We start from the raw sequence: 27085 nt of genomic DNA on the forward strand, positions 1-27085 counted from the left end.
TTGGTTTTTCTTGCCTAAATGTAGAACCTTACTTTTTTCACCATTGAATTTCATTTTGTTAGATAGCGCCCAGTGTTCAAGTCTGTCCAGGTCCTCCTGTATCTTAAGCCTGTCTTCTGGAGTGTTGGCTATTCCTGCCAGCTTGGTGTCATCTGCAAATTTATGAGTTCCCCATCTATCCCCTCGCCCAAATCATTGATGAAGATGTTGAAGAGCACTGGGCCTAGAACAGAGCCCTGGGGCACCCCACTACACACTTCCCTCCATGTAGATGCGGTTCCATTGAGGACCACACGCTGAGTATGGCCAGTCAGCCAGCTATGAATCCATCTGGTGGTGATGCTGTCTAACCCACATTTTTCTACCTTATCAAGTAGTAGGTTGTGATCTACTTTATCAAATGCCTTACTGAAGTCCAAGTAAATTATATCCACAGCATTCCTCTGATCCACTAATTTTGTCACTTGGTCAAAGAATGCAATAAGATTTGTCTGGCATGATCTGTTTTTGACAAACCCATGTTGGCTTTTAGTAATGACTTTGTTTGCCTCTAGGTGTTCACTGATTCATCATTTGATTATCTTTTCCAGAATCTTCCCAGGTATTGAGGTCAGGCTGATAGGTCTGTAATTTTCTGGATTCTTTTTTTTCCTTTTTTGAAGATGGGAACTACATCAGCTCTTTTCCAGTCCTCTGGTAGTTCCCCAGTGCTCTAGGATCTTTGAAAAATATAGTTCAGTGGTTCTGAGACCACATCTGCCAGTTCCTTGAAAACCTTGGGGTGTAATCCATCTGGTCCTGGTGATTTGAACTCGTCTAGGCTGGACAGGTGGCTGTCCATGAGACTTGAGTCTTATAGTCCCATAACATCCTGTGTGTGTGTGTGTGTGTGTGTCATTTAATTAGTTTATAATGCACTGTAATTCATCAATTAATTTAGCAACCATACTGAGTATGTTGAAATAGTACAAGGCACTCTTATTTTCTTAATTCAAAAGAAGCCCTCATTTCTCTCTCATATGTTATGAAGCCTGAGAATAGTTTACATTGAGATTCTTCCATAGTTCCTGAGGTATTCCAGTCATGCCTAAGTTTCCATCTTGGAAAAACATTAGAGGTTCTTTAAATCTAAAATTAACAAAGCCTCAGAACTGACAGACCGTCTTTTCTATTGTTGGTGAAAGTAATCTACTAGGATTCTGACAACGCTGTATTTGGCCAGACTCATAGTTTTCTTTGTTGCTGTGTATTAATTTTTAGGTATATGTGTGTGTGTGTGTGGGGGGGTTTCTCAGTTCAGGAGCGTGGTCTCTGTTTCAAAATAAGGCAGTCAACAGAAGCAGAATAAATAATTGATTAAATGTTAAGGATCAGTCTGAGGATGAGATGGCTGGTACCTAAATGTGATTGATTAATAAATAAACAATGGTAGCCATGATATTTTCTTACATATCTAATATGTTTCTTCTATTAGTATTAAAAATCACAGCTCTCCCAAAGGGAAGATTTCAGAAAGTGTAGCCGCCCTGATAATCTAAGGCTGTGCATATGTGATCTAAAATAACTTCTTCCTAAATGAAACTTTTAGATAGAAAAAGGTTTCAGAGACATTTCGTTGAATACCATTGCTTAATCAACAATTCATCCAGCAAATAATGGTAAGGTCCAATCTATAGATTGCCATCTTATCAATTAACATATATCAAACTTTTGCTAGAATCAACATATAAAATGTATTAAAAATCAAGGTCCATAGACTATGTTGTCATTTTCTTGCAAACCCTTCTATTTGATGCATAACCATTGAATATTTCTAAATATATTTACATTTTTTTCTGAAAAAAATTATTAAAACATATTGTGATTGCCCTATGAGATTTTTTTTTGGTAGACCTTGTATAGTATGTCCATGGTGTTCCCATAGACAGGGGAAAATTGGTATGACATGACATATTCCTGACAAAGCCATGGTGGTTTCTTGTAAAATAAAACTTTATTAATGTTAAATTTATTCTAATAAAGATAATAAAATTAGAAGTTTGGCTTTAAGGGCAATCATATGAATGAATAAAGTCATATGGATTGGGTTTAAGGGCAATCATATGAAATCCAAAGGAATAATAATCATAAAATTAATTAATTAATTAAGTGAAAATAATGAAATCAATATTACCCTCTTTATTTTATCATAGAACAAAATAAATCTGTTTGAAAGCAAATTAATAAATATAGCAGATTGTTTTTTACCCTTGCATATAAATTATGCAAGTGCTATGTCTAAGACTTTAAAGAAGACAAAAATCAGATTATCACTGAGGTAGATCAACTCTTATCTCTATCCAGAACTGATCCAGTAGCTTGCTTTTGTAAAGACTGAGCACTTTTAAAAGAAAGTAAATCAGTACAGAAAGAGGGTTTGATGTATTGCATTTCTACATGATATATGAGCTATGTTCATACATAATACTAATTAGGGTAAGCATAACTTAAGGCATGGTGTGCACATAATAATAACTTATAATTTGTTGATTCACATATTAGGCTCAACCAAAACCAAGTCACATTATGGCTTGCTTCATGATGCATAAAATCACCATAAACAAGATAAACAGTTATTCCTGATCTGTTTGCTATCTTTTACACAATTGTTTTATAAATTCTTGAAGCACTTCCAGAATTATTAAATATCTGGTTGACTGAAATCTTGTCTAGAGAGCTTCTGCTCTTTTTTTCCAGTAAACTCATTGCAGGGCTGCTCATCAGAAAAGGAACATGATTTTTCTTGAAACAAACAAATAAACAAAACTTAGGACATAAAAATATTATTGATAAGGGCAAACTTTAGTGTCCTGTCTATTTTCAAATATGTAAAATTATCTGAAAAGATTTCAAATATGTAAAATAATTCATTTTCAAAATTCATCAAATGAATACCTTTCTTTGTTGCAGAAAACCATTTTTTTAAATTATTATTTTAATTTTATTAAATAATGTTTTATAATATATATACATTAGTTATTTAATAGTAAATATTATTAGATAATGTTTTAATCTGGTAAGTATTCATTTTTATTGTTCAGATATTATTCATTCATTAATGCATTTAATATATTTTGAATATATTTAAAGCTAAAACATTTAAATCCGTCTCTATTTGTGACCTTATTAGTCCTGGACACTATTAGTCAATTATGTCAATTACTCAAAATAGTCAACTTTAGAAAAACATATTACTGTCCTAATTCACTTTGTTGTAATGAGCACTTTTACGCAGCTTCTAAAGTCTTTCAGGACATAGCTTGAATTTTTGGAATCAAAATCTGCTCATTTATTTATTAAGCAACAGGAAAAGTCATCCAAGAAACAAGAAGAACTCAGCACTTTTCATTCTGGTAGGACTTGATATGCCAGTCTATTTACAGGTAAGGAATTTTTCTCACAATATGCAATACAAAAAAGGCATTCCTCTCAAAAAATGCATTGTGAATAATTTGTAAGGTGGTTAAATATAGCACTAACCCCTGAAGGTAGGAGATGATCTGGATTCTTGCCTCAGTTGTTCAGAGCCAAACTCAAATGCCTGGTTTTCCTCACTGTTGCCATCATCCTCTGTTCCATCAACAATCCTGTTTTCCGCCCCCCAAAACAAAACATAAGCTTGGACTATTTTTACAGAAATCTCATTGATCCGTCATGCTATAATATAGTATAAACGATGTATACTTGTTGGAGCAATATAATATTTACAATATGAATCTCATTATTTGCACCTAAATTCTTACAACAAATAAAGTAAGACTGAAGATTAGTGATGCTTCAATTTGTATGTTTTTTTAAGCAATTCTCATTGATGGGTTATGGTCATCTGACCACAATGTTACTTAAAATATTATTGGAATCATTTGAGGTTAGAAAGTTGTTTTATCAATAATGCTAATCTTGAGGCTTATTCTTATTTGGTTTCTCTATTATTGTTGTTATTAAAATTCCATTTAAAAACATTTAAAAATGGACTCTAGGGATGGAAGAAATATACATTTTGCCTTTGAATGTGACCTATAGAATTTGTCATTTTTAACCAATACATGACACCATTAAATCAAAATTTGAGCCACAGTATGCCAACAATAAAAATGTATATCATAGAAAAGTTAATGCAAAAATCCATAAATATATAAAAATATAAAGGAATTATTTTCTTATTAACATTAAGAGAAAATTTAAAAAATTAATTAGATGGATTTATGCAAAAAAACAAGTGGAATTGAAGAAATAAACTGATAGTGCAGCTAAAAATCACAGTATCTGAGAAGAGTAGTCAAAAGATAATTATCCAGAAAGACAAGATTCAAAGCAGTTCATGAGAGGATGATGCAGAGATTATAAAACAGATATCAAAGCACAATTCCAAATATCAGGGAACCATCTTAGCTAACCATTCCCTGCTACTCGTTGATTCATTTTTACCTGGATCTCTATTTTAAACTAAAATTCCAGTTTAATCAGAAGCTATTAGAGATCAGAGAAATCCCCCCCATCTCCACCGCAGCATAAATTTCTTAAAGGTTTCAGAAATATGGATCCAGAGTTGTTTTTCTTGTTGATCCTAGAAAAAAACCTGCTTGGATCTTCAAAAAACCAAACCAAACCAATAGGCTTTTCCTCTCTCACTAAAAGAATGGACAGCACTCTGGTCTTGACTTCTGTACATGCTTGGTTTTTGCTCTTCTCGTGGTTGGTTGGTTGGTTGGTTTATTTGTCAGTGAATAGAAGAGCTTATTCAAGCTGATGTGGATATTCACTGTTTGCCTGATATCCTGGGTGGACCAGGATTAGAACTGTATATGGAATGTTCAAAGTTATTGTAAACTTTGAAAAGCATGAGGTTTTCAGGGAAGCAATAGTGGACTGAAGATGATTCTGTGTATGTTTCAGTGGCTTCAGTGTTTCCATTCCTATTTTAGGATTGTTCAGACTTTGGTACATGAACAGAGATAAAATATGGGGCTAAAGTTTTTCCTTAGAAAATTGCCCTAAGCACAGAAGCAGCTGTATTAATGCTATGAGAACGTCAGCTGGAAAATCGATCACTACAAATGCTACAAGAATGCCTGAGGCTGCACCAGTATATTTTCTTCAGGAAAACAATAGGTATTTGTCATCTAATATGATAAATGCAAAATAACAAACAAATGAATATTAAACTTCACCATATGACAGGCATTTATTGATTGGTGTATTAATTCACTGAATTCTAATTTCTCAAAATATTTTCAAGCTGCAATGGAAGTTTGCAAACTATGAAGGATCAACTAAATTTTTGAACTATCTCTAGCTTGCAAATATTGAAATTGAGTATACGATACTTGTACAGGTAATCCTTGACTACCATAATTGAGCCTCAAATTACAAATTGTAGCAGTTGTTAATGGATCACCACGTGACTGCCTGATATTACAATCTTTCTTGTGACAGTAGCCATGAGAAACTGGACGTAAGTACCAGAAACCAGCAAAATGCCAAAAATCCCAGTCATATGATTTGCAGTATCCTGCAAATGCCATAAATGCATGATGGTTGTCAAGTGGCCCAAAATGTGATCACATGACTGCCAATGGGGATGGGCAGCCATTGGAATTTTGGAACTGGATTCTGGGAAGGTCTGGTGTAAGTTCAATCAGTCACTAAATGATTGATTGTTAAGTGAGGACTACCTATGTGTGAAAATGTAGCATGGCAGAGGCAATTCCATCTCAACATAGTGCATATATATTTATGTATATATCTACTCATTTGAATTTTAGCACTGCTACCTTCCTATTACTGTATTCTGAATCACTGCAATTTAGCACACTTGCCCTTGTCATTCCTTCCTTCCTTCCTTCCTTCCTTCCTTCCTTCCTTCCTTCCTTCCTTCCTTCCTTCCTTCCTTCCTTCCTTCCTTCCTTCCTCTTATTGAGAGATACAGCAAGAAAGATTTTCTCATCTTTCTCGACCACTGAAATTGTGTTTTGAATGAGGATTTTTTTTAAAAAAAGGTGTTTATTATATTTTCCCTAACTCATTTGAAAAGATACCCTTTGCTATTAAACCTTATCCAAACCAAAATTACCTATTTAAAGGTATTGAGAATAAGGGAACATTTCTTTCCCCCAAATAGTTGCCTTTTTAATGCAGCATGTAACTACATTAGCGTTGTGATCATACGAAAATAGAAAATTGGGGAATTTATCATTTATTGAAGCAAATTCTGTTGAATATTTATGCAAACTTTGCAACTGTGTATCGGTTGATAAATATTTATTTATGGTTTCAACTACATAGGAGTTATAGATATATTTAGCATAATGAAAATAGAATAATAGCATGATGGAACAATAACTTCTTGAACTATTTTACACAGGTCACAGAATATCTATTAAAGAAGATTGCTTTAATTCCTATCTGTCCAAAGCTAAATTCAGCAACATAGCATGGAGATTTCTCTAACTATAGTTATTTTTAATGCTGTATAAGTCAATTTAAAATGAAAAAGGGAGCACCTCATCATATGCATCCATAGTTCTTATAATTTCAGTGAACTTTTCATAGATGAACATCTCTCTAAATTTCATTTAATGTCTCAGTGAAAGCCCAGGAAAATGGAAATATATTTTATCAGCTCTGATAATTGAAGAAAGATATAGCTTTAAACAAAAACTATGCAGCATCCTGCAATTGTGCTTAAAGTCAGAGTTTTTACACCCCTGTGACCTGACAGATGTTCCAAATCATCTGACCATAGACCAAAAATATAACGAACCAGACACTTTTTAACTTTGCTGCTTTTAGTTTGGTAGCTTTTAAAAATGACCAACTGGTGTGAGAAGGGCTACAAGGCCATCCTTGACTCACTTTAAAAGACTGGGCAAAAGGTACCATGCACAGTCCTCTGTACAATTTAACCCCAGAATATAGGAGAGCGAAGAGGTGATATGAAGCAAGAGTTACTGCTAATGGGAAACCACTTATTTCCAAGCACTGATGTTTTAAATACAGCATGATGCTTGCAGTGATTTCTGCTTATGCTTATGCTCTTGCTGTGCCAGAAATTAATTAGTTGTGCTGCTAGTGATAATAACAATAACGCGTCATCCTTTAAGCGTGAAGCCAATCAGAGAGCAGTGCAAATGTTACATGTGGTTATATCACGAGTTAAAGTTTGGATTGTGTTCCCAAAGTATGCTCAGTAAGACTCATAACTGCATCATCAAATGAAATCATATGGGGCTGCATGGAAATGAACAAGAATTGGCTTACTGTAAGCTGTGATATTAATTAGTTTGAGGCAACCATATGCAGTTGCTTTGCTCTGTTATGAATGGGAAAATTAATAAAGAAGCAGAGTTAATAATATACATTTGTTTGGTCTGAGATGTAAAGTACAGTGTATATCTCATAAACAAATCTGTGGAAGTCAACTGCTTTATATTCCAACTTATTTCAAAATACTTAACTTAGTTTTCTGATTCAGATAGAAAGGGAAACTACAGTTAACAGTGCCTTATTGGTTTGTTTCTCTCTCACAAGGAGCAACTGGGCTACAGGGTATTATGGATGACAAAGCCAGTCTCGTCCACCAATCCTATTTGTGCCTGATTATAGCAATTTATTTAAAACCTGTCATATCATTTTTATACATCATGAGAATTTTTTTTCTGTATGAAAATCATTCAGAAAAATCTGTGGGATGCTGCATTTCAGATGAAAATAGGTTTTTTTTAAAGGAATATTGAAAATAACATGAGATAAATATTATATTGATTTATATAGAGATTTTAGTTTTTAGATTTTAAAATTAGCTATCAAGATCTCCATTCTTTGTAGGCATCTCTTCCTGTTTCTCTCTCTCTCTCTTTACACACACACACACACATGTAAAAAAACCACAGTATTTAAAAGCAAGGTTCAATAAGTGATGGCTGAAGACATATGTTGTCTAAGATTCATGGCATTCTAATACCCAACAAAAGTGAGCAATGAACTTCAGTTATTCTTATTATTAATAAAATATGCAATTAGCAAATTTTGTGGGTGCAGTCAGATAATAAATTTTAGGCTCAATCTTGTTCCAGCCCCATTTAATGAACATAAAGATATTCCCCACTACAGCCTTGCAGCCAAAATGAAATACCAACAAGACTTGTGGGAATAGCAGTGTAATTGGAAATAACACCAAGGAATAGAAAAACAACTTAGTGAAATGCAAAAATAATGGCACATGAAGTTGTCTATTTCAACAAGGCTTCCCTGATGCTTACCGAGGGCTGAGATCAGGAGGGATGGTGCTGTTTAGTGATGAAAGATGCAGCTTCAGATTCTTTTCTTTCCGTTTGGAATAGTAATGGAGTTCAGTTTCATGCTTGGTTCTAGATGAGGTTGCACTGCAAACTCGGATGGGTGAGTGGAAGGGAACAGTTCCTGAGGTGAACTGTTTCAAGTTTATTCCCAGGTAACTTTTATTGCTTCCCGATTTTTTCGGTTGGGAGGCTGTGCTTCTTGTGTGAACTGGAGAAAGAGTTGCTGCCTCCTCTTCTGCCATGACTTCCTCTTCTTCATCATCCTCCACAATGGATGAAAGTCTTTTATTTATGCTGCCATTTCCTTTGGAGTCTGACTAAAATAATGAATCATTTATATTAAACTTTTTTTTCAAAAGAAAGGAAGCTAGTTGTTATGCAAATACATCAGTTGTTGAGCTATAACCACTTGAATCTAACCAATCCCCCAGCCATGATTCATTTCTATGAATTTATTTAGTTTCTTGATTTTTTTAAAAAAAGGATGAAGTACATGTAAAACTTATTTTTGTTTGAAAAGAATGCAGTCAATGCATTTAATTGGAAATGTTTTATAATTTTAGCTCATACTAAATCAAGTGATATTACCTGATAGATGTATGTCCTCAATAATAATGTTTAAAGTTTTGAATCCTATATTTACAGCAGCATTGTCTCCAGTTTAAATCTGTGGGCAAATTGACTTCTGTTGCAAATGTTTATTTATTTATTCCTATGTTATTATTCTTTTTCTTTCAGCTCAATTCATAATATAGGCAAATAGAGAGAAGAGGAAGAAGAAGGCAAGATGCCCCTTCTATCACTACACACTTTTTTTTGAGGATTTAGGGTAGACAAGTGGCAGTAGCAAGATTGAAGAAAATAAATTGCAGACCAGGGGAATATTGGCAGTAGGATCAGTCTGGAGAATCGGTCTCTTCAGATGGTCAGTGATAACAAATCTTGGCACATGCAACCAGACCAATTTTCTATATCTGCTCAAAGAAATGTTTTGTATAAAGAAAAAAAGCAGGTGTCCTAAAACAACTCCAAGCCATAAAAATAGATCAACAAGAAAAATAACAATATCTAATCAACATTTTAATTAGTCTTGCATTTCACTTGAAGTAGCGTGAGGTAGCCATTATATAATTGTTAAATAAATAAAGAATTAATATAGACGAGTGCACTGGGAGGAGCTGCTGTATAATTGGGACATCTCTTTAAATCCTATTCCATGTTCCAGGTCTTCATATCCTGAACAAAGGGAGCATTAAACAGAACCTTCCATGAGGCTAACAGCAGGTGAGTGCTATTCTCTTTGAGAAAAAGTACAATTGGTTGTATTTCAGGCTATATTGAGATTCCCTGCAAAAAAGATTGGTAGCTTACTAAAATAATATAGAGGTGCTGAATAGCAGAAAGTCTCTTTACAATATTTGGGTATTCATGAAGAACAGAGACATTGTGAAATGCAGGAATCAAAGTGGTAACATTTGTATGCTAAGGAGAATAATGTTACCTATGAAATTTGGTTTAAAATTACATATAACCCTAGTTTTTTCAATGAACTCTGTGTCATTTTCTGTACCCATTTCTTATACAATTCACATTGTATTATCTACTCATTAAATAAGTAACAGTTAAACAAAATCCTATAACAACACTTTGTGATCGCCTGCTCAATCCTTACATAGCATATTTGTATGAGGATGTTTTTATGAAAATAAAGATTTCTCTCTTTCTCTATGCTAACAAGTAATTTACAAAATACATTAGGTTCAAAGAACATGACAATTACCCTTAAAGAAAGAATTGGCTTTCTACTCCAGGCTTCTTAATGTCTAAAAGAGACATTAAGAGAGCCAGTTTAGTCCAGTGGTTAAAACACAAGGGCTAGAAACTGGGAAACTGAGTCATAGTGCTACCTTAATCTGAAAACAACTGGGTGATTTGGGGCCAATCACTCTGTCTCAACCCAACTCACTTAAACAGGGTTGCTATTGTGGGGAAAATAGTAGGAAGACTTTAACTGCACCCTTGAGTATTTATAAAAATAATAAAGCAGGATAAATAAATAAATAAACTTTTTAATAGTGTATTTGTGCTAAAAGTTAAAAATCTAATCCAAAACTGGCTAGGGAAGTGCATTATTTTTAATCTATATCTATACAGTATATGTCTATCTCTGCATACACACCATCGTTCAATTACAATTCTAACTTTCATAGCATCATGTCAATGGATAAATGGATAGGGATCATGTTACTTAGACCAAAACAGTTATTTAGCTAGAAAAAAAATAAACACTGTGAAACTCATGTCTAATTTTAGCCAGCAAAATTCATCTTAAATTGTTAACATGTACAAATACATTAGCACCCTAACGTAAATCTTGGTATCAAGATTAAATCTAAGAATGAGTGTAATAGTAATCAGGAAGAAGAAAGAAAGCATGTGCTGAACAGAACATAGAGAGTGTGCATGCTTTGAAAATGATTCAGATTAGGTAGATGGCATCTATAGGAATACAATACAATACTCTGTGTTGCTGACTGTGACCCACTGTGGATCCCGGTAGATTAAATGCTTTGGATTTCATGCAGGTGTGAACGGGGCATCTTTCTGCTACTAATTAAAATAGAAAACTCTTTTCGGCTTTCTGTATTAGACTGAAAACATGGTCCTGATTTTTTAATAGCTATATTAACTTTGAAAACTGGGTTTCTTAAAACATTATTATCTCTCTCCTCCCCCTCCCTCCGAGTTGCATGGAAACTTTAAAAAGTCAGGCTGGTTTAATGACCAGCAGAGAGGCTTTAGCTTGTGGAGGTCCAACTTCTGAATCATTTTAGAAGCGTGCACAGCACAATAAAACTTGTACTGGGTAAAATGGAAGCTCCAGTTTAAACAACTGATATCTCCAGGCTGGAAGGCTGGAAAAAAGTCCTATCTAAAATCATGGAAAATTGTGCCAATTGGTGCATGGTAATTTTGGGTTAGGACGACTGGTAATTTGATCCAATGAAATGCAGCTTTTGATACTTCTATGCACTGAATGTCTTTCTTTTTTTAATCACTGGGTGGTTATAATATACTAAAGCTTCAGAATCTGAGCTGCAGTAAGACAAGCAACTATTAAAAGACAGTAGAAAAGATAGGAAATTCTAGTCATTTGCTGCCATCTGGGGTGGTTGTCTGGAATTTTGCAGCCCAGATCTGATTACCCTCATTATTTAATCCTAATGCTATATTTAGGATTTAAGGTCAAGATACTATTTGTGTTTGTTATATGTACTAAAATATGGGGATTTGTCTATGGATGGAAATCAGCACTCCAGATTAGATAACACTTCTCTTTTTGATTGAATCTATAGAAATACAGTTTGAAATACAGCCTACATACAGAAAATCATAAAATGTTTCCTAGGACTCAACTGGGAAATTGTACAAAAACTCCTGCATGGAAGGAAATATTTACTTATTTTAATTTATTTTTTTAAGTATTAGTCAGATCATTTTAAAATTATCTTCAGTTTAGGCTACTTTAATGCAATCAGTCCTGTGAGTAAGAAGCCATTTGGCATATTTTCAGCTATGTTTATAATAGCATGTTTGTCATGTGTTGTAAATTTTAATTGGTTCTTTTTTTTCTTGATGCAATCAAGATGCTGAACTTGATATTTTGATTTAATATGACATTAAGAATACCTTGCTTAGGAAGCCTGGAAAACCTAATACTTCAGATTTGACAGCCATAGAAAATGCAAAGGATAAACATTAGAATCAACAGGCAAATAACCACATAGTATTGTGAAATGAGACAGACTTTCAATTAAAAAGGTTTTGTATATCAAAATATGTCCACATATATTAACAGGCAAACATGCAAGGTTTAAATTTCAAATGGGAGGGGTAGCAATGGGACATGCAGATTCACAAGCTTATCCATGCCAGCTTAATTACATCAGTTAAAGATAAGGGCCTTTTTAAAAATTCAGTTCCTGGCAGATCCCAAAAATGATATCCATTTTTTTTGCTTGGGATTAATTATATAGGTATTCTCATATTAAAAGTGGACATCCATACCTGACAGATGATAGACTTGTTTGATAATCTGGTGATTACCTGAAAGAACAACAGATAGAGGAAATAGCGAATACCAGAATTTGCACACATGAGTGGTTTCCAGAATGAATTTTAGAGCATGATGTAAAAGGGAAGTCTCATATCAGATATGAGATAGCCTTTCAAGTTTCTTTCTGACATTAACAAAATATTTTTATAGAAAGTGAAAAACTAAAAAAGTAATGGACTTGCAATTTATACCAAAGCTCCTTTTTTGTTTAAAGGATTGTATTTATGGTGAATGTATAGAGAGATCTTACACTCATCTTGAAGTAACTTCTTAGTGAAGTGAAATGGTGAAGAAATGAGATAGAATTTGATCTGGTATCTGTTTAGCAGAATGAAGTGGACATCTTCCCTGCGTCCACTAAATATATGAGTTGTATGTATTATTTAGCCAGCCCTGTGTCCACTAAACAATTTCCTAGTACTGAGGTACAATGAAATACAACTGCAATCATTGAAGTACAATTCAAATTCTTTTCTGATCTATGCCTTTTCATGGATTGAAGAGAGATATCATCGTGGTCTTTATTTCAGGCAGCAAAATGTCTTGGGTCTAATTCTATGAATTAACCCACATATGCTGTGATTTTACACACAGGAGTTTCTATTGCTTATTTCTTGGGAACTGCTCAGGTGAACTATGTAGTTGAAGAAATTTTCTTGTTCATGTTGATGGCACTTGCTCATAAATAAACTTTTCAAAAATGGATCTGATGGATATCAAGCAAATCCAGATCTTAAATTGGTAAGAACTATAGAAAATATGTTTGGAAATAAGCTAAGATCACTAATCTACTTATTCATTCATATACTTCCATTTGTGACATGCATGCCGTATTCCTGCAGTGCTGTCTTTAAGGCATAGAATATGGCATATTAACACTTACAGTATGATTTATATTTTAAATTATGCATTAAGTAGCTTCTGAGGAGCAATCCACACCCTGAGTTTGAAGAAGGAAAACTTTTTTTTTTTTTGGTACTGGCTTCTGCCAAATGCATCCCTAAAATGTACTTTAAACTGAAAATGCCAAGCCTTCAAGAAAACTGCCAAGAATCATTGCCTTTCCATGACTTTCTCCCAGCTTTCTGCGTTGTATTAGATAACTTATAATTTGACTGTAACTGTATTGTTATTGATTCAGTTATTGGAAAGCAGGTGTCTTATCTTTATCCTTGACTTTTATTACTTTGGGTTTTGCTGTGTTTTTAATTTTTGAAGTATATTAAAAGCACTGTCCAGCCTAATAGGCCACCATGTCACATTTTAAATAAAATGTTTAAAGAAGAAGAATTTGTGAACTACCACCTAGAATATATACTGAATTCTTTGTTCTGTGTTCTGTATGTTTATATGACATTTGCAAGTATGCACAAATAAAATTCAGCCTTACAATTAGACTTATACTTAAACTGGCATGCTACTATGCTTAATATTTTTTTAAAAGCTGCAACCATTTTTGTTTGTGAACCTTGCTAATAGTATGTAGATCAAATGCCATACGCGTTGTACCTGAAGATTCCCCCCCCCTCCCCGTGTGGTAATGGAAATTACAGGAGCATATGACAAGGGATTTCTGTATCACCTAAAAGCTTAATGACTCATACGTGCTCATCTCTCCATTTTTTCTTCAAGTAGAAAAGAGTGACTTTTTAAAAATGGAATATGTAAATCCCTCACTTGCATTCTACTGAGAGATATACAATCTGAAGGACCTCTTAGATGAGTTAGAATTGTTAATGTAACTAAAGTTAAAGTTAATGTAACTAATAATTGAATATAATACTCTCAAGACAATTTCCCAGTCGAGTACCTTCTGAATTTTAATTTTTTACTTCATCAGCTTGCTCTCTCTGTACTGTAGCTTCTGTTCTATTCTGTTGCTTTGTTATGCTCTCCAATGGGCAAGATAACACCAAGCTGATGCCTCACTCCAGCTGCTCCCTTAGTATTAGGGAAGAAAACCATGTAAATTTAAAAAGAAACAAAATGCTGTTTCTTTCATGTTTCAGTTGATGATTATATTTTATAGTGAAGTGTAAATCAGATTATGAAAGCATAATTGGACAATTAAAGGATTGGCGATATTGTTGTACCTCTCTTCTTAGTTTTAGAACATTTTTTTCTTCTGCATTTTTTGTTTTTGCACAAGCATTTATCTAGAAAAGGAGATTGGTGTGCTTCCAATGTCCTCAGATAACCCTTCATTTCTCATAAATGGGTAAACTCATGGACATTTAACTCCTAGATAAGTCAGTGCTTCAATCAAAACTGAGAATGCCTTATTCAATGTCCCCATATTTTTTTTGTCTCATTAGCTCTCTTCTCTTAACATGTTTTTTCTCTAATCTCCCTGTGTCTCAAATACATTTACTTTTAAATATTATTTTGTTTCTGAAGATATTTACTAGGGGTGTCTTGAGCAAGTTGGCCCCCAAGATCACCATTTTGCTGCTCCTGAGATAAAGCAAGACACAGTTTCTGTTCCAGCCAGCATTTCTGCTGAAACATATGCAATAGTTGTGGAAAGGGAAGTCAGCTACAACAATTACTACCAGAACTGCCAAAGCTGATAAATGTAGATCTAAGAGAAGAAGAGGATGGCCAGCAGCCAGTTGAATGGATTCAGTTATAGTGGCAATGAATGCTTCATTTGAAGACCTGAAAGACTAAGTTTGGGACAGATTGTCATGGAGAAAAATCTATCCGTGTGGTTGCTAACAGTGAGCAACATCTGGATGGCACTTAATTAATCAGTCAAACTATTGTAAAAACTGTGTTTCAGAAAAGTCATTCTCTTGCTCTTGTAGGAATATTAGCATTCTATGGACAAAAATAGGACAAGCCAGACTCAATCTTGTGGCTGTTCTGCACAGACATAAACAAGCCTCATGCAAGTTAGAGCTCAATGTTACAGACGACACAGCTATCAAAGAGCAACACTTTGACAAAACAGTCTCAGTGAGATGCAGACAGTTTAGACTTTATTCAGGTGATGGTCCTCCAATTCTGCTTTCAGCAGTAAAAATGATAGAAACTTCATTTATATTGTTTTAAAGGTTATTTTCTAAACAGAGTGGAGGTTTTTGCTTGACTGCAGCTTGCTTCCACCCATTTGGAAATCACATTTAATCCACGAGCATAGTTACTTTCAGTAAAATAAACTCTATCCTGCCATAATCTGAAAATTAAAGCTTGTAGCTCTTTAAAACAGGAAAGCAATTTAATGATTCCCTAGACATTTGGGAACATTTATTACATGCCAACTAAGCTTTCTCCCATGCCCTTTAGTTGTACATCCCTCCCTCCCTCCCTCCCTCCCTCCCTCCCTCCTTCCTTCCTTCCTTCCTTCCTTCCTTCCTTCCTTCCCTCCTTCCTTCCTTTCCTTCCTTCCTTCCTTCCTTCCTTTCCTTCCTTCCTTCCTTCCTTCCTTCCTTCCTTCCTTCCTTCCTTCCTTCCTTCCTTCTTATTGTGTGCTGCAATTCACTTAAGGCGTTTGGGATACTGCAGTTAATTTTGTGATAGCAGTGCATGTAGAACAGAACTACATTACAATACAAAACAGCAAAAACAACAAAAAATGATTTTTGTTGATAAGTTTTTCGTCTGAAAGTATGCTGGTTCTGTGCATTATAGCCTCTCGGGTACCATGTTTTTAAAACATAGATAAGCAGCTTTGTAAGCTTGTGGATTTCCTCACATACACACAAATAACACACATACATGCACGTACACCACCACCCTCTAGTTAAGCTTTATAATCAGATGCTTCAATCATAATCCTTGAAAATGAGCTGAATGAAAGAGAAAATTCAGACTGGTTGAAAAACTAAAACTAATATACCCAAATTCTGTCACTATTTCAATCAGCAGCAGTGTTTTAGTATTAATTTAGTATGTGCCTTTTAATACAATTTTAATGTATCAGTTCAAAACACCCCAAATATCTGGTCAGTGATTTTTGCAGTTCAAATGGCTATTTAAATTAAATGGGACAGAAATTGGCCAAGTGGCCTGCCCCTCCTTCTCCTTGGGCAAGGTTAACTACTTATGATAAACATTTTTGATAAATTTCTTGCATTCTCAAATATGTTGCAGACTAAATGCTAAATTCCTGAATGGATATATTTTACTAAACACAAGATAGTTTGAAATATTCATATACTGTGCTAATCCAAAGGCCAACTTTGTATCAAAAGTCAGGGCCTGTCTAGCATAAATCAATGTAAATCATTTATATAGTGGCTCGGAAGCAAAACATCAACGAAACTGATGGCATTTCCATGTATATCAGTGCAATCAGTGCAAGCACCCCACCAACCTTGTGGTAGTTGGCAAATAGTCATTTCTGGTTTACTTTTTAATAGATAACAAATGATTGATTGCTTGGGCAGGACTGGAGTCATTGTGAAAGGAATAAGGATAGTGTCACCTCCCTTATACTATGTCTGCCTTTCCCCCTGCCCCGATTCCCACAGACCCACAAGAGGGAATGTGTAGGAGATGAGCAGGCAGAACTGGGTTGGCAGAGTTAAGCACATCATCAGCTTAGAGTCACTGCTTTACCACAAGTACTCCAAGTCCAACCTCATGTGAATTCCATTGACCCTTATCTGACACCAATTTTAGTTGACCAGATTCTTATGTATAGGCTTGAACACATTTTCTATACTACATCTTTACAAATGGTCCTGATTCTTTACATCTGACAGGATGGGAGGCAAAAAATATTATGGACAAAACCCAGGTGGCAGCTGTTTTAGCTTGATTGCTTTGGGTTGAAAGCCAAAATCTATTCTTGTGTGTCTGGAAGTTATTGTGGGAATCTATTTTTGTGTGTCTGGAAGTCATTGTATGCTAAGAAGTGCAGAGTCAGTTGCAAACAAAGTGTGGTTAAAAGATTCCAACCTTGTATTTGGGCTAGGTCAGGGATCGGCAAACTTAAACACTCAAAGAGCCACTTGGACCCGTTTCCCAGATAAAAGAAAACACTGGGAGCTGCAAAACTTGTGTGCGCATGTGCGCGTGCAAGGGGGGGGGAAGCTTGATTGAAGAGTTTAATTAAAAAGAAATAGAGGCTGCTGTGCATGAGTTCTCTCTCTCTCTCTCTCCCTCCCTCCCTCCCTCTCTCTCTCCCTCTCTTTGTCTCCCTCTTTCTCTCTCTCTCTCCCCCTCTCTCTGATCTTCTGCTCACCTGGCAAGCTGGCTTCACGACAAGCTGACACACATTCTTATTGGGCTGGCTTTCTCCTGCCCTTGGTCTGCCAGTCCTCTTCCCCTACTCAGTATGTGTGTGTGTGTGTGTGTGTGTGTGTGTGTGTGTGAGAAAGAAAGAGAGAGAGAGAGAGAGAGAGAGAGAGAGAGAGAGAGAGAGAGAGAGAGAGAGAGAGAGAGAGAAGGGAAGCGCACGTGCCTCTCTCTGTCTCTGTCTCTCTCTCTGCAAATGGTGGAGAAGGCTGGGAGCCAAGGAGAGGGCTCAAAGAGCCACATGTGGCTCCAGAACTGTGGGTTGCTGACCCGTGGGTTAGGTTCATGAAGCAAGCTAACTAGGTTCATGAAACAACTAACCTTAAATCTGGTTGACAAAAGCAATTGCTAGCTATATTACAATTATGCATAATGGCCTAATTCAAACAATGTATTAAATAATAGATAACTTTTCACAACATGTTGACTTGCAAACTACCCAATCCTTAATCCTATTCCCAACCCAATCTATTGTATGGTGTGATCCATCTGTAATATATGAATGCAAAGTGTGGTTTACTTGTTTATGAAATTCAGTCAATTGTTAATTATTCAATAAACCCTTCTTATTGTTACTGGAGGTAGAATTACAGCAAGTAAAGAAGTACTTATTTTTCCACACCATAGCATGTTCATAATCAAAACTTATAGAGAAAGTGGCCAAAGGGTACATTAAAACTAGAGATATTAATGCAAAAGAGATGGTCTATGACTTAGATTTTTAAAGTTATGTCATTTCTATAAAGATGTCAGTGAAATAAATTTTAAGTACTATAAAATTTTAAAAAACCACCTAATTTTTGCAGTTCTCCAAGTATATTTATATTCCATGGCTAAAACAGGTAACAGTGTAAGTTTAAATTCAGAGACAGGACTTGGAATATTCTGAAATAAACCATGACATCATCTACTGACTATGCTTAATTATCCTCTTTAAACTTTTGCATGCCAAAGACAAGTTTTTCTGTTGCTTTTCTAGTTCTTCCCAGGAAACATGTTAAACATGTTAAACATGTTAAACATGTGCTGCTATAAGGAAAAGACATTTATGCAGTTACTGAACAGAAATTTGATGCCAGTTATTTACTGCATTTTGTCCACAATGGCTACCTAGCATAGGTGAAATCACTCTTCAACCCAGAAAGACTTCTTACTGTCATGGGATCACACACTGTATAATTTTGCAACATCTGTCTCATTCTTTTACAATTTGATAACTTTCAGATGCATTCAGATGACAAATCCTAAAATTTTCAGCCAACTCCTGGTTATACAAATATAGCTCATATTTCCAGTTTTGGTTACACACATAAACAATGGAACTTCTTTTAATGTTAGTGATTGTAGCTGTTTTCCCCCCCCCCCCTTCAACAATGTCTTGAATGCTTTGTAGCCTCCTTAACCACCACTATCCCTTTCTGGTTTGAGAACATTCCAGGGAAAGCATTCCAGAGAGGAGTTTCTTTTTGATGTGTTCCCTCAGGAATTAACTGAAGTGTGATAAGTTGAGGAATCTCAGACTGCTGGAAAGAAGATAATAGAATGAAAGACAGAGTGCATATCAAATCCCTTGGTCATTTCCTCACTCAAGTAAAGGCCAGAATCCTTTCCACCCATGAGAATTTTCCTTATTTATTCATTAAATGCATAGGTTGCAGCAATATGGGTGGCTGACAAGATGCAACATTAAAACTCAAGCAACACAGAATACATAATGTCCAGATCAATTAAACAACTGAAACTTCCCATAAGGTTTACCTCTTCCTTCCAACAATTATTTTCAACATAAAAATGAAATAAAATGCAATAAAGTTCAGCTCCACACTAATACTAATTGTTTCTACTTCAAATGTCTTACTTTGTCAAGGCAGAGGAAGCAGTACATGATATGCAGTCCCATTTTTTAAATATCACTCTGAATGAGCATCCAATCCACAGATGTAGATTTCCATTTATCTAAGTAAGCCTTCTATTCCACCACAGAGTGACATATATTGATAGTATCCAATTGAACTAAAGACAAAGGAGTAATGCCTTCCCCCAAGATTTTCATCATCCTCTGGGGCTTCATTAATACTTGTGGAGTGGCATTTGAAATCTGTGAGTCACTCAGAATGTTATGGTGCTAGATGTTAAGATATAAATTACAACTAGTAGCAGTAGGATAAAGTGTAGTAATTATATTTCCTGGAATATTTTATTAATTTCACTTGGTGTCTTCTAACTAATTAATTCAAGGTTATTGTCAGCAAAACAGTAGGTTTCCAAGTAGAATTAGCAAATTTCATAACCAGGAATAGTCAACAATGAATGCTTTCCAAACTTATTTGAATTTTTGCCAAAGGCTTAAACATAATCTAATCATTTATTTTGCCATCCTTAATTTTTTTTCATCTAGAGATTGGAAGTTCTTAATGAAAAATAAATAAATAAACATCATAACATCTATTAAAAATCAATTCTCCTGCATTCCCCTTAACAGTTCTCATTCAGTTTGATGAAAAGCAATTTGCTTTAGAAATCCTTTCTTTCAAAGGAGAACATTTCAGAGAAATTCTCATGGGTGGAATATAGCCTCCTTGCACAGTATAGGTGAATGTACTTTAATTGTACAGTCATCTCTTCAATCATCTGCAGCACCTCTCGCTTCCCACTCTTGGAGAAATATAATGAAGAAACTTATTCCACTGAGCTTTTTAGTAGCAGTCTAGTATTATTAATGGGAGACTGTCCTTGAGAAAATGCTGGATTATTTCTTCTTCATCTGCAATTAAAAGAGCCTACGGACACCTTTTCAGAGTAACAGATTTCATTAAATGGCATAATGTAGTTGTTAATCTGAGAAGCACTACTACCAGACTTATTTTGTCTCCCTAGACTAACATGGCTTGCCTATTACAATGTTTAGGGGAATTAAAACAAATTCTCCACCACAGTTATGGGCAGAAAAAGTCAGTGGACAATGTTGAAAGGCCACTTATATTTAATACTTTAATTTCGATGGAACAGCCCCAAAGCATTTATTAAGAACAATATATTTAATCTTGTCCCTTTGTTTTTTGAAAGTATGTAAGAGGTACTGTGCATGTTACAGAAGGTGTACAGTAACAGTTTAGGCTGGAGGAGTGCAAGACAGATGGTGTGAGCTGGGAAGGGTGTGTGTTAGTTTCTTCTTTGCTATTCTTCCTTTCCTTCTTTCCCTCTCCTTTCCTTTCCCTTCTCTTTCCAGTAAAAGGTAAAATGGCTGCAGTTGGGTGGGAAGGGAGCAAGGCATTGCAAGAGTGGCTTAGCCTATTTGTAAATTGTTACACTATGATGCACAACTTTGCCAGTTAAATATTATTATAGAAACAAAAATTTTAGTAATATATAGGTTCTGTATTCTATTTGAAAAAAAAAAGCAAATATTTGTGTAACTTCTCACTAATTCCCAAGGGATTCCTTCAGTGTGACTGGAGTGGGATCTGGATGTCATAAAAGAACATATTTGGGCTGATATAGAATTTATCATTAGAGCCAATTTAGTATGGTGTTTAAAGGCATTGTGCTACAAAACAATTTGTTTACAGTGAAGTCTAGTTTTGTTTTCGGCTCAAAGAAGCTGTATGACTTGGGGCCAGTCTTTCTCCCAAGAAGAAGACAGTAGCAGGCTATTTCAAAAAAAAATCTTGCCAAAAAAACCCTGTCCAGGCAGTCTAGGAATCAAAACTGATTTGAAGTTGCATAAACAAGTACACACTACAATATCAGCCTTACATTTTGAATGTGTGTGTACAATTTTGTCATCAACTGTTCTCAGTTTCCAGTGCTGATCTTGATCTAACTTGAATGTAAGTCATTCAGGAAAAAAGTAGAAATATATCTGTAATATCAGTATGCTACTCTACCAGCAATCCTTTTAAAAAATTCAAACCACGTGTAATCAAAGTTTCCAAAGCCATCATGTGGCTATACTCCCAACAACCTGGAAATGAATTAGCAGCAATAAAGGATGCTTTTTAATCCTTATAGCACCAACGCAAATATAGGAATGATTTACAGTAATAACATATTCTGTACAGAAAGTACTGCAGACATGCATGTGCATTTCTTAAAAATAATTTTTCTATTTCTAGTCTTTAACTGTCTCAATAATCCGCAGGGAAGTAGCACAATAACAATGCTACATTGCTGATATCCTGGCTTCTGAAAATTCAGGTAATCACTTTATTGTTTCTATGTATCATCAGGTTCTCTTAGCTCATCTTTTTAATTTTGTAAGTTTTCTCGGAGAGGCTGAAATTGGCTTGTTCTGTATTTTCTGTCCTTTCAAAGATTATTGTATTATAGTTGGACACTACATCTGATACAGAATTTAATTCAACATGGAAACTATTTGGGGCTCTAATTCTAGATATTGGCTTGTACTGTATCTGAAATTTTTTTACTTATGTTTTAACATTTGTAGATGATTTGTTAAACAAGAGTACAGTTTGTATGGATTAGGTATGACTGTAATTTTTCATTTTAATTTACATTTTATATTACACTGATTACCGTCAACGATAATGTGTATACTAACTCAATTTTAATAATGATCAGTAATTCTAAAATGATTTAAGATATTTAAATATGTAGAACTCATATATCATTAGTCTGAGAATTTGTACATAATTTAATAATAACTTGTACATCTCATATTTACTTTGTGCTTATATTCTTTTTTCTCTTATAACTTCTTTTTTAAATCTGCTTCTTCCGAATCAGCTTAACATATTCAATAATGATTTTTAAAAAAGGAAATTATTTTATACACAAATCTTTTTAAACTATAACTGGTAGATAGGTCATCTGGCAGTTCCATTTTTGTCATAATGCAAGGACCCATCTGTTCGAAGGGACTGCAAATTATGAAGACCAATTAAGATAATTCCATGATTCAAATTTTCCATGAGACAAATCCTGGGAAGCATAAAAACATGCACATATTGTTCATATATTGACTTTGTCAAAATGTTCTGCGTGATGCAAATTGTAACAAGTAAGAGTAGGAATGTCACAAAATATAGTAGTCAAGATGGTGGCCATGATAATGAAATTAAAATTCTGCCTATTTTTATGGTGTTGCATATGTGATGTACATAAACATTAAGTGGAGATTCAATCATACTATTTTGGTCGCCATCTTACGTTTGTGTCCATACCCAGTAGATACCTCTGCAACTAGTTCTAGAGATAGTCCCACCTTCCTCAACCTATTCTCAGCTGCAGCCTGGCTGGTTTCTCTAAATTGGCCTGCTACTATCAGATTGAAATATATGAAGCAATGGGATTTAGATTTAGCCAATTAGTTTATGCAAATTTGTTCTGATCAAATCTATATGATTGGAAAACAAATATAAAAATCCAATTAAAGATCAGCAGAGAGAGTAATACTTGATGTAATTTTGTTCTTTCATATCTACATATCTGATATGACTAGCTTATTTCAAGTTTGATTTCACAACAAATTAATCTGACTAGTGACAAACATTACTTGCTATCCTGGTTTACAATAAGTAGCCTGTAAAGCGTACCTCTTTCAATTACCAGGGAACAGCTCATGAGTTCTCCAAATCTGGGAAGAACATGAATTTACAGAACTTGCTAAACTATAATTCCCAGCATTCCTCAGCATAGGCCATGCTAATTAAGTCTGTTAGGATTTGTGGTTCATCAACATTAGGAAGATATGGGTTCCCTATTCTTTTATAACAATGGTTTATTACTGGTTGACATATATTGAATGTTAAAATCAAGTTTTAGTTCAAGAAGATGATGCAATTTTTCCATTTGTTAGGATTATTGGGAGTAGGATGGGGTGATGGAACTAAAGGTAATCATCACATCATCTTCCTGCCTACCTATTTCCATATTTTGAAGTTATTGGAGTGACAATGACTGGAACTTTTATAGAAGTTGCCATCCATTACAGGCTAATTCAAGAGCTGGCCCTGAGATGCTCAAAATATTATTGTATCCTCTAACACATTCCATCCTATTGCTAGAAAAATATAACAGAGTGTAGCTGATTCCTAAAATCCATGGCTTATATAGATGTTCTCTAACTTACTATTAAAAACTAGTTACAATATTTTCTGAGTCTTTCAGAGAAATCCTTAAGACTCTGGGGGCACAGAGTACAGCTTAACTGAAAGAAAAGCAAAAAGCCAATTTTGATTCGAACAAATCTCTTCACTTCCCAAAACCTACTTTTTAATCTTTTCTGGCTAGTGAGTTTTATTGGAATTGCAGAACCCTTAGCTGTGAAGTTAATCTCCTTCCCACTCTTGAGTGGACTATTTTGAAATGATAAGTTGCTTTTTAGGTTACAAAAGTTCATTACCCTTTACCTTTTGTACTGTGATTCTCCTATGACAATATACTAACAGATACATTTTACCTGTTATATTGCAGGGGTTCTACTCTAAAATCCATGAAGTTTTCAGTGCAGATCCCTTCAGGGCTAGTAATTGCATTATGCCTTTAAGCAGGATATGAAAAAGGTTTCTTTTAACATTACTTTGAATTAATGTTTCATAGAACTAGAAAGAATAGCAAAATAAAAGCCTATGAGCACAAAACCCACACTAGAAGGAATTATTATAAAGAATAATCTGAGATATATTTTTTTTAAAAATCAATAACTGACTTAAGCAGCAATTGAATTACCAGTCAAGCACAAGCAAAATTCATTCCAAAACGATAAAGTTTGTTTATTCTGATAAATGAACTGCCAAGCAAGATCTATTTTTGAAACTAGATAGAGCAGCAGTCATGTTGACACTACTTACATCACTTTCATGGCCTTCCCGAAGATTGTAAGTGAGATCTTGCTGAATGTCTTCAACAAACTTATGAGCATATTCTGGGTAAAGATCTAACACTTCAAAGAGTCCTTTGAGAATAATACATTGAAGGTCACAATAGGTTAGAGCTTTCACATCAGCATTTGTTTTAATCACTTGGTCCTTAATTGAGAGGTTTGCTCCAATTAAATCTCCTTTACCTATGCAAAAAATAATAATAATAATAGAAAAAGCAGGATATCAATAAGTAAAAAGAATATCTTTATAGGCCAGTAGCCAAAACCTAAACATACTGATAGGCATTAAAAAGAGTTCTACTATAGATTCTGCTACAGGAAAAAAAAGATATTGGATATTTCACTACAGGAAAAAAGATACTGATATGGATTCACTGCAGAGTTTCCAAGTGGATCCTTGGTTTAAAAAAAAAAAACCAGGCTGAAGCAAAGTTTGATTTTCTTCCATGGATGGGATGGAGTAGCAAATTGAATTCACTTACCCATTATTATGGGGTGACCTTGAGGTCTTTTCTGTTTATAAAATTTATCATTTCTGGTGAGTAAAGCAGTGCTGACAAATAGAGAATCCATGTGATCAATGCAACATTGCCATGGTATAAAACACAACAATATCAGGGCAAACATCTGTCTAATGAATTATCCTGCTTTAAATACAGTTGTAGACTGATCCAACTTAAAACCAGCAGTCCTGCAGCAATCCCAGCATGGGAGTGGTGGGGGGGAAGGAAGAGGATTATAAAAAGTTAAGATGGTAGCCACAACTGTCTGTAGCTACAAATCATCATGTAGCAGGGCATAGTTCTGGGTTGGAGGAGAGTGGTTAAGACTATGCCAAAATCATGGATATTTTTAGGAAGGCAAACTGCTCAATGCATGACCAAGATCATGTAGGTAGAGGAGAGGAAAATGTTAGAATGCATCTGTAAAGTGGCATGTACATGCCTTACATAGAGAATATGTATATATATAAAAGGAAAGGAAAGGGGGTATGTGAGGAAGGGCTGTTATTTCAGATGGTCTGGATTACTACAGAAGAAGACACCACCAAATAAACAAAGGATAAAGCACAGAAACCATCCAGTTTGCCAAGTTTGGATACTCCAGCCCTGGGATGTAGAAGACCAGGATCAAAAGCAACATCTGACAGTATAGAAAGGCAGGAGGATGGACTATGTTGTTATGTAGAAGATACTGAATAATGGAACTCATAAGTGTAAATTTTGGTTTGCTTGAAAGTAACAAACAACAAGACATATTTTCCTTGGGAATATTTTTGTACAGTATTTCAATAAGGAAGTATAGAATATCAATACTAAATGCAAGTAAAGTTTCATAAGCCTGTGATTTTTTTTAAAAAAAGAACACAAAAATGCAGAGTAGTTAATAAAAAGAGAACATACTAAAATTATTTCCAGCATTAAGAGACGTTTGATAGTTTTATATTCTGCTACCTAAAAGTGAAAACATATAATAGAAAACTGCTTGTTTTGTGATGGAATAAGTCATTAATTATTACTTCACCTAGAGGAAAATATGCAGCACTACTCATTATTACTGAACACTCATGTGGAGGTGGAATATGATATACTGATAAAAAAGTTGGTCTAGAATTAGTATAACCCAGATTCAAATATATCTTTAAAGCCACACTGGGTAACTAGACCTATCTATTTTTGCAAGTGTGCAGCTCTGGGGAGAAACTGGAAGAGCAAATAGTATGTACACTGTGTAACCCTGCCATTGGATTTAAGAAATGGCTTAATGCAATGTTTTTCAAACAAGCTTAAAATATGTGGATTTCAACTTCCAGAATTCCCCTTTGAACTCATTCATTCAAAAGGGAGTTCAGCAATTTATCAGCTGATTCCAAGAGTCTCTATTTAGCCCAGAGGTAATTATTTCTACATCTTATAGGACAAATAGCTAGGCAACGAGTGGAATGGAAAGGCCCAGCAGTGGTTAATACAGGCAGTTGTTGCTCTACTGATGGTAGTCACTGTGCAGAGAATTAGGAAATTTCTACTAGGGTTAAGTATAAAGTTCTTCTTTTCTCTCATAGGCAACCAAATCCTTTATTATTTTTCATAATAATGAGCACAGAGGAAAGCTTACCTAGAATTGCCAGCACCATGCTATCTTTTAGAACTTCCATGGAACCTGAGCACACAAGATAGATAGCTTGCAAGGCATCTCCCTGCCGGAGGAGGTACTCCCCAGGAGCACAAAAGGAGGTTTTGATATGCAAAGACAAAGACCTGAGGCAACCGCGACTGGCACAATCAAAAAGAGAGAGTTGCAGAATCTCCTTGTTCAAGTGCATGGTGATGTCTGAGCGCAGCTCATCTGGAAAATCTTTAAGAAGCTGTCCAGAGGGGGAAGACATATTTTGATTCAGTAGTTGAATGGTTAATGGATTGGAATGCTAATACATGTAACAGTTAACCCTGTTATATTAGCTTATCTATTTTTACAGTTATTAAAATAAAATTTTGTTGCATTTACTGATTTATTGAAAGAGCTCTTCAATGAAGGGAGAAG

General features: G+C 34.9%; 1 protein-coding gene across 1 annotated transcript in view; it reads right to left on the reverse strand.

The window, feature by feature from the left end:
- The window catches only part of KCNH8 (potassium voltage-gated channel subfamily H member 8), a 189003-nt gene that overhangs the window by 5021 nt on the left and 156897 nt on the right, over positions 1-27085 (reverse strand). The window contains exons 10-14 of the mRNA XM_015810734.1: positions 26660-26909; positions 24513-24727; positions 12408-12446; positions 8301-8656; positions 3520-3626 (exon numbers count right to left, since the gene is read on the reverse strand). Of these exons, the coding sequence (XP_015666220.1) occupies positions 3520-3626; positions 8301-8656; positions 12408-12446; positions 24513-24727; positions 26660-26909 (967 nt within the window). The remainder of the gene's footprint in view (positions 1-3519; positions 3627-8300; positions 8657-12407; positions 12447-24512; positions 24728-26659; positions 26910-27085) is intronic.

Source organism: Protobothrops mucrosquamatus, unplaced genomic scaffold (genome assembly GCF_001527695.2).
Source record: "Protobothrops mucrosquamatus isolate PMUCROS unplaced genomic scaffold, P.Mucros_1.0 scaffold18, whole genome shotgun sequence".
Lineage (NCBI taxonomy): Eukaryota > Metazoa > Chordata > Lepidosauria > Squamata > Viperidae > Protobothrops > Protobothrops mucrosquamatus.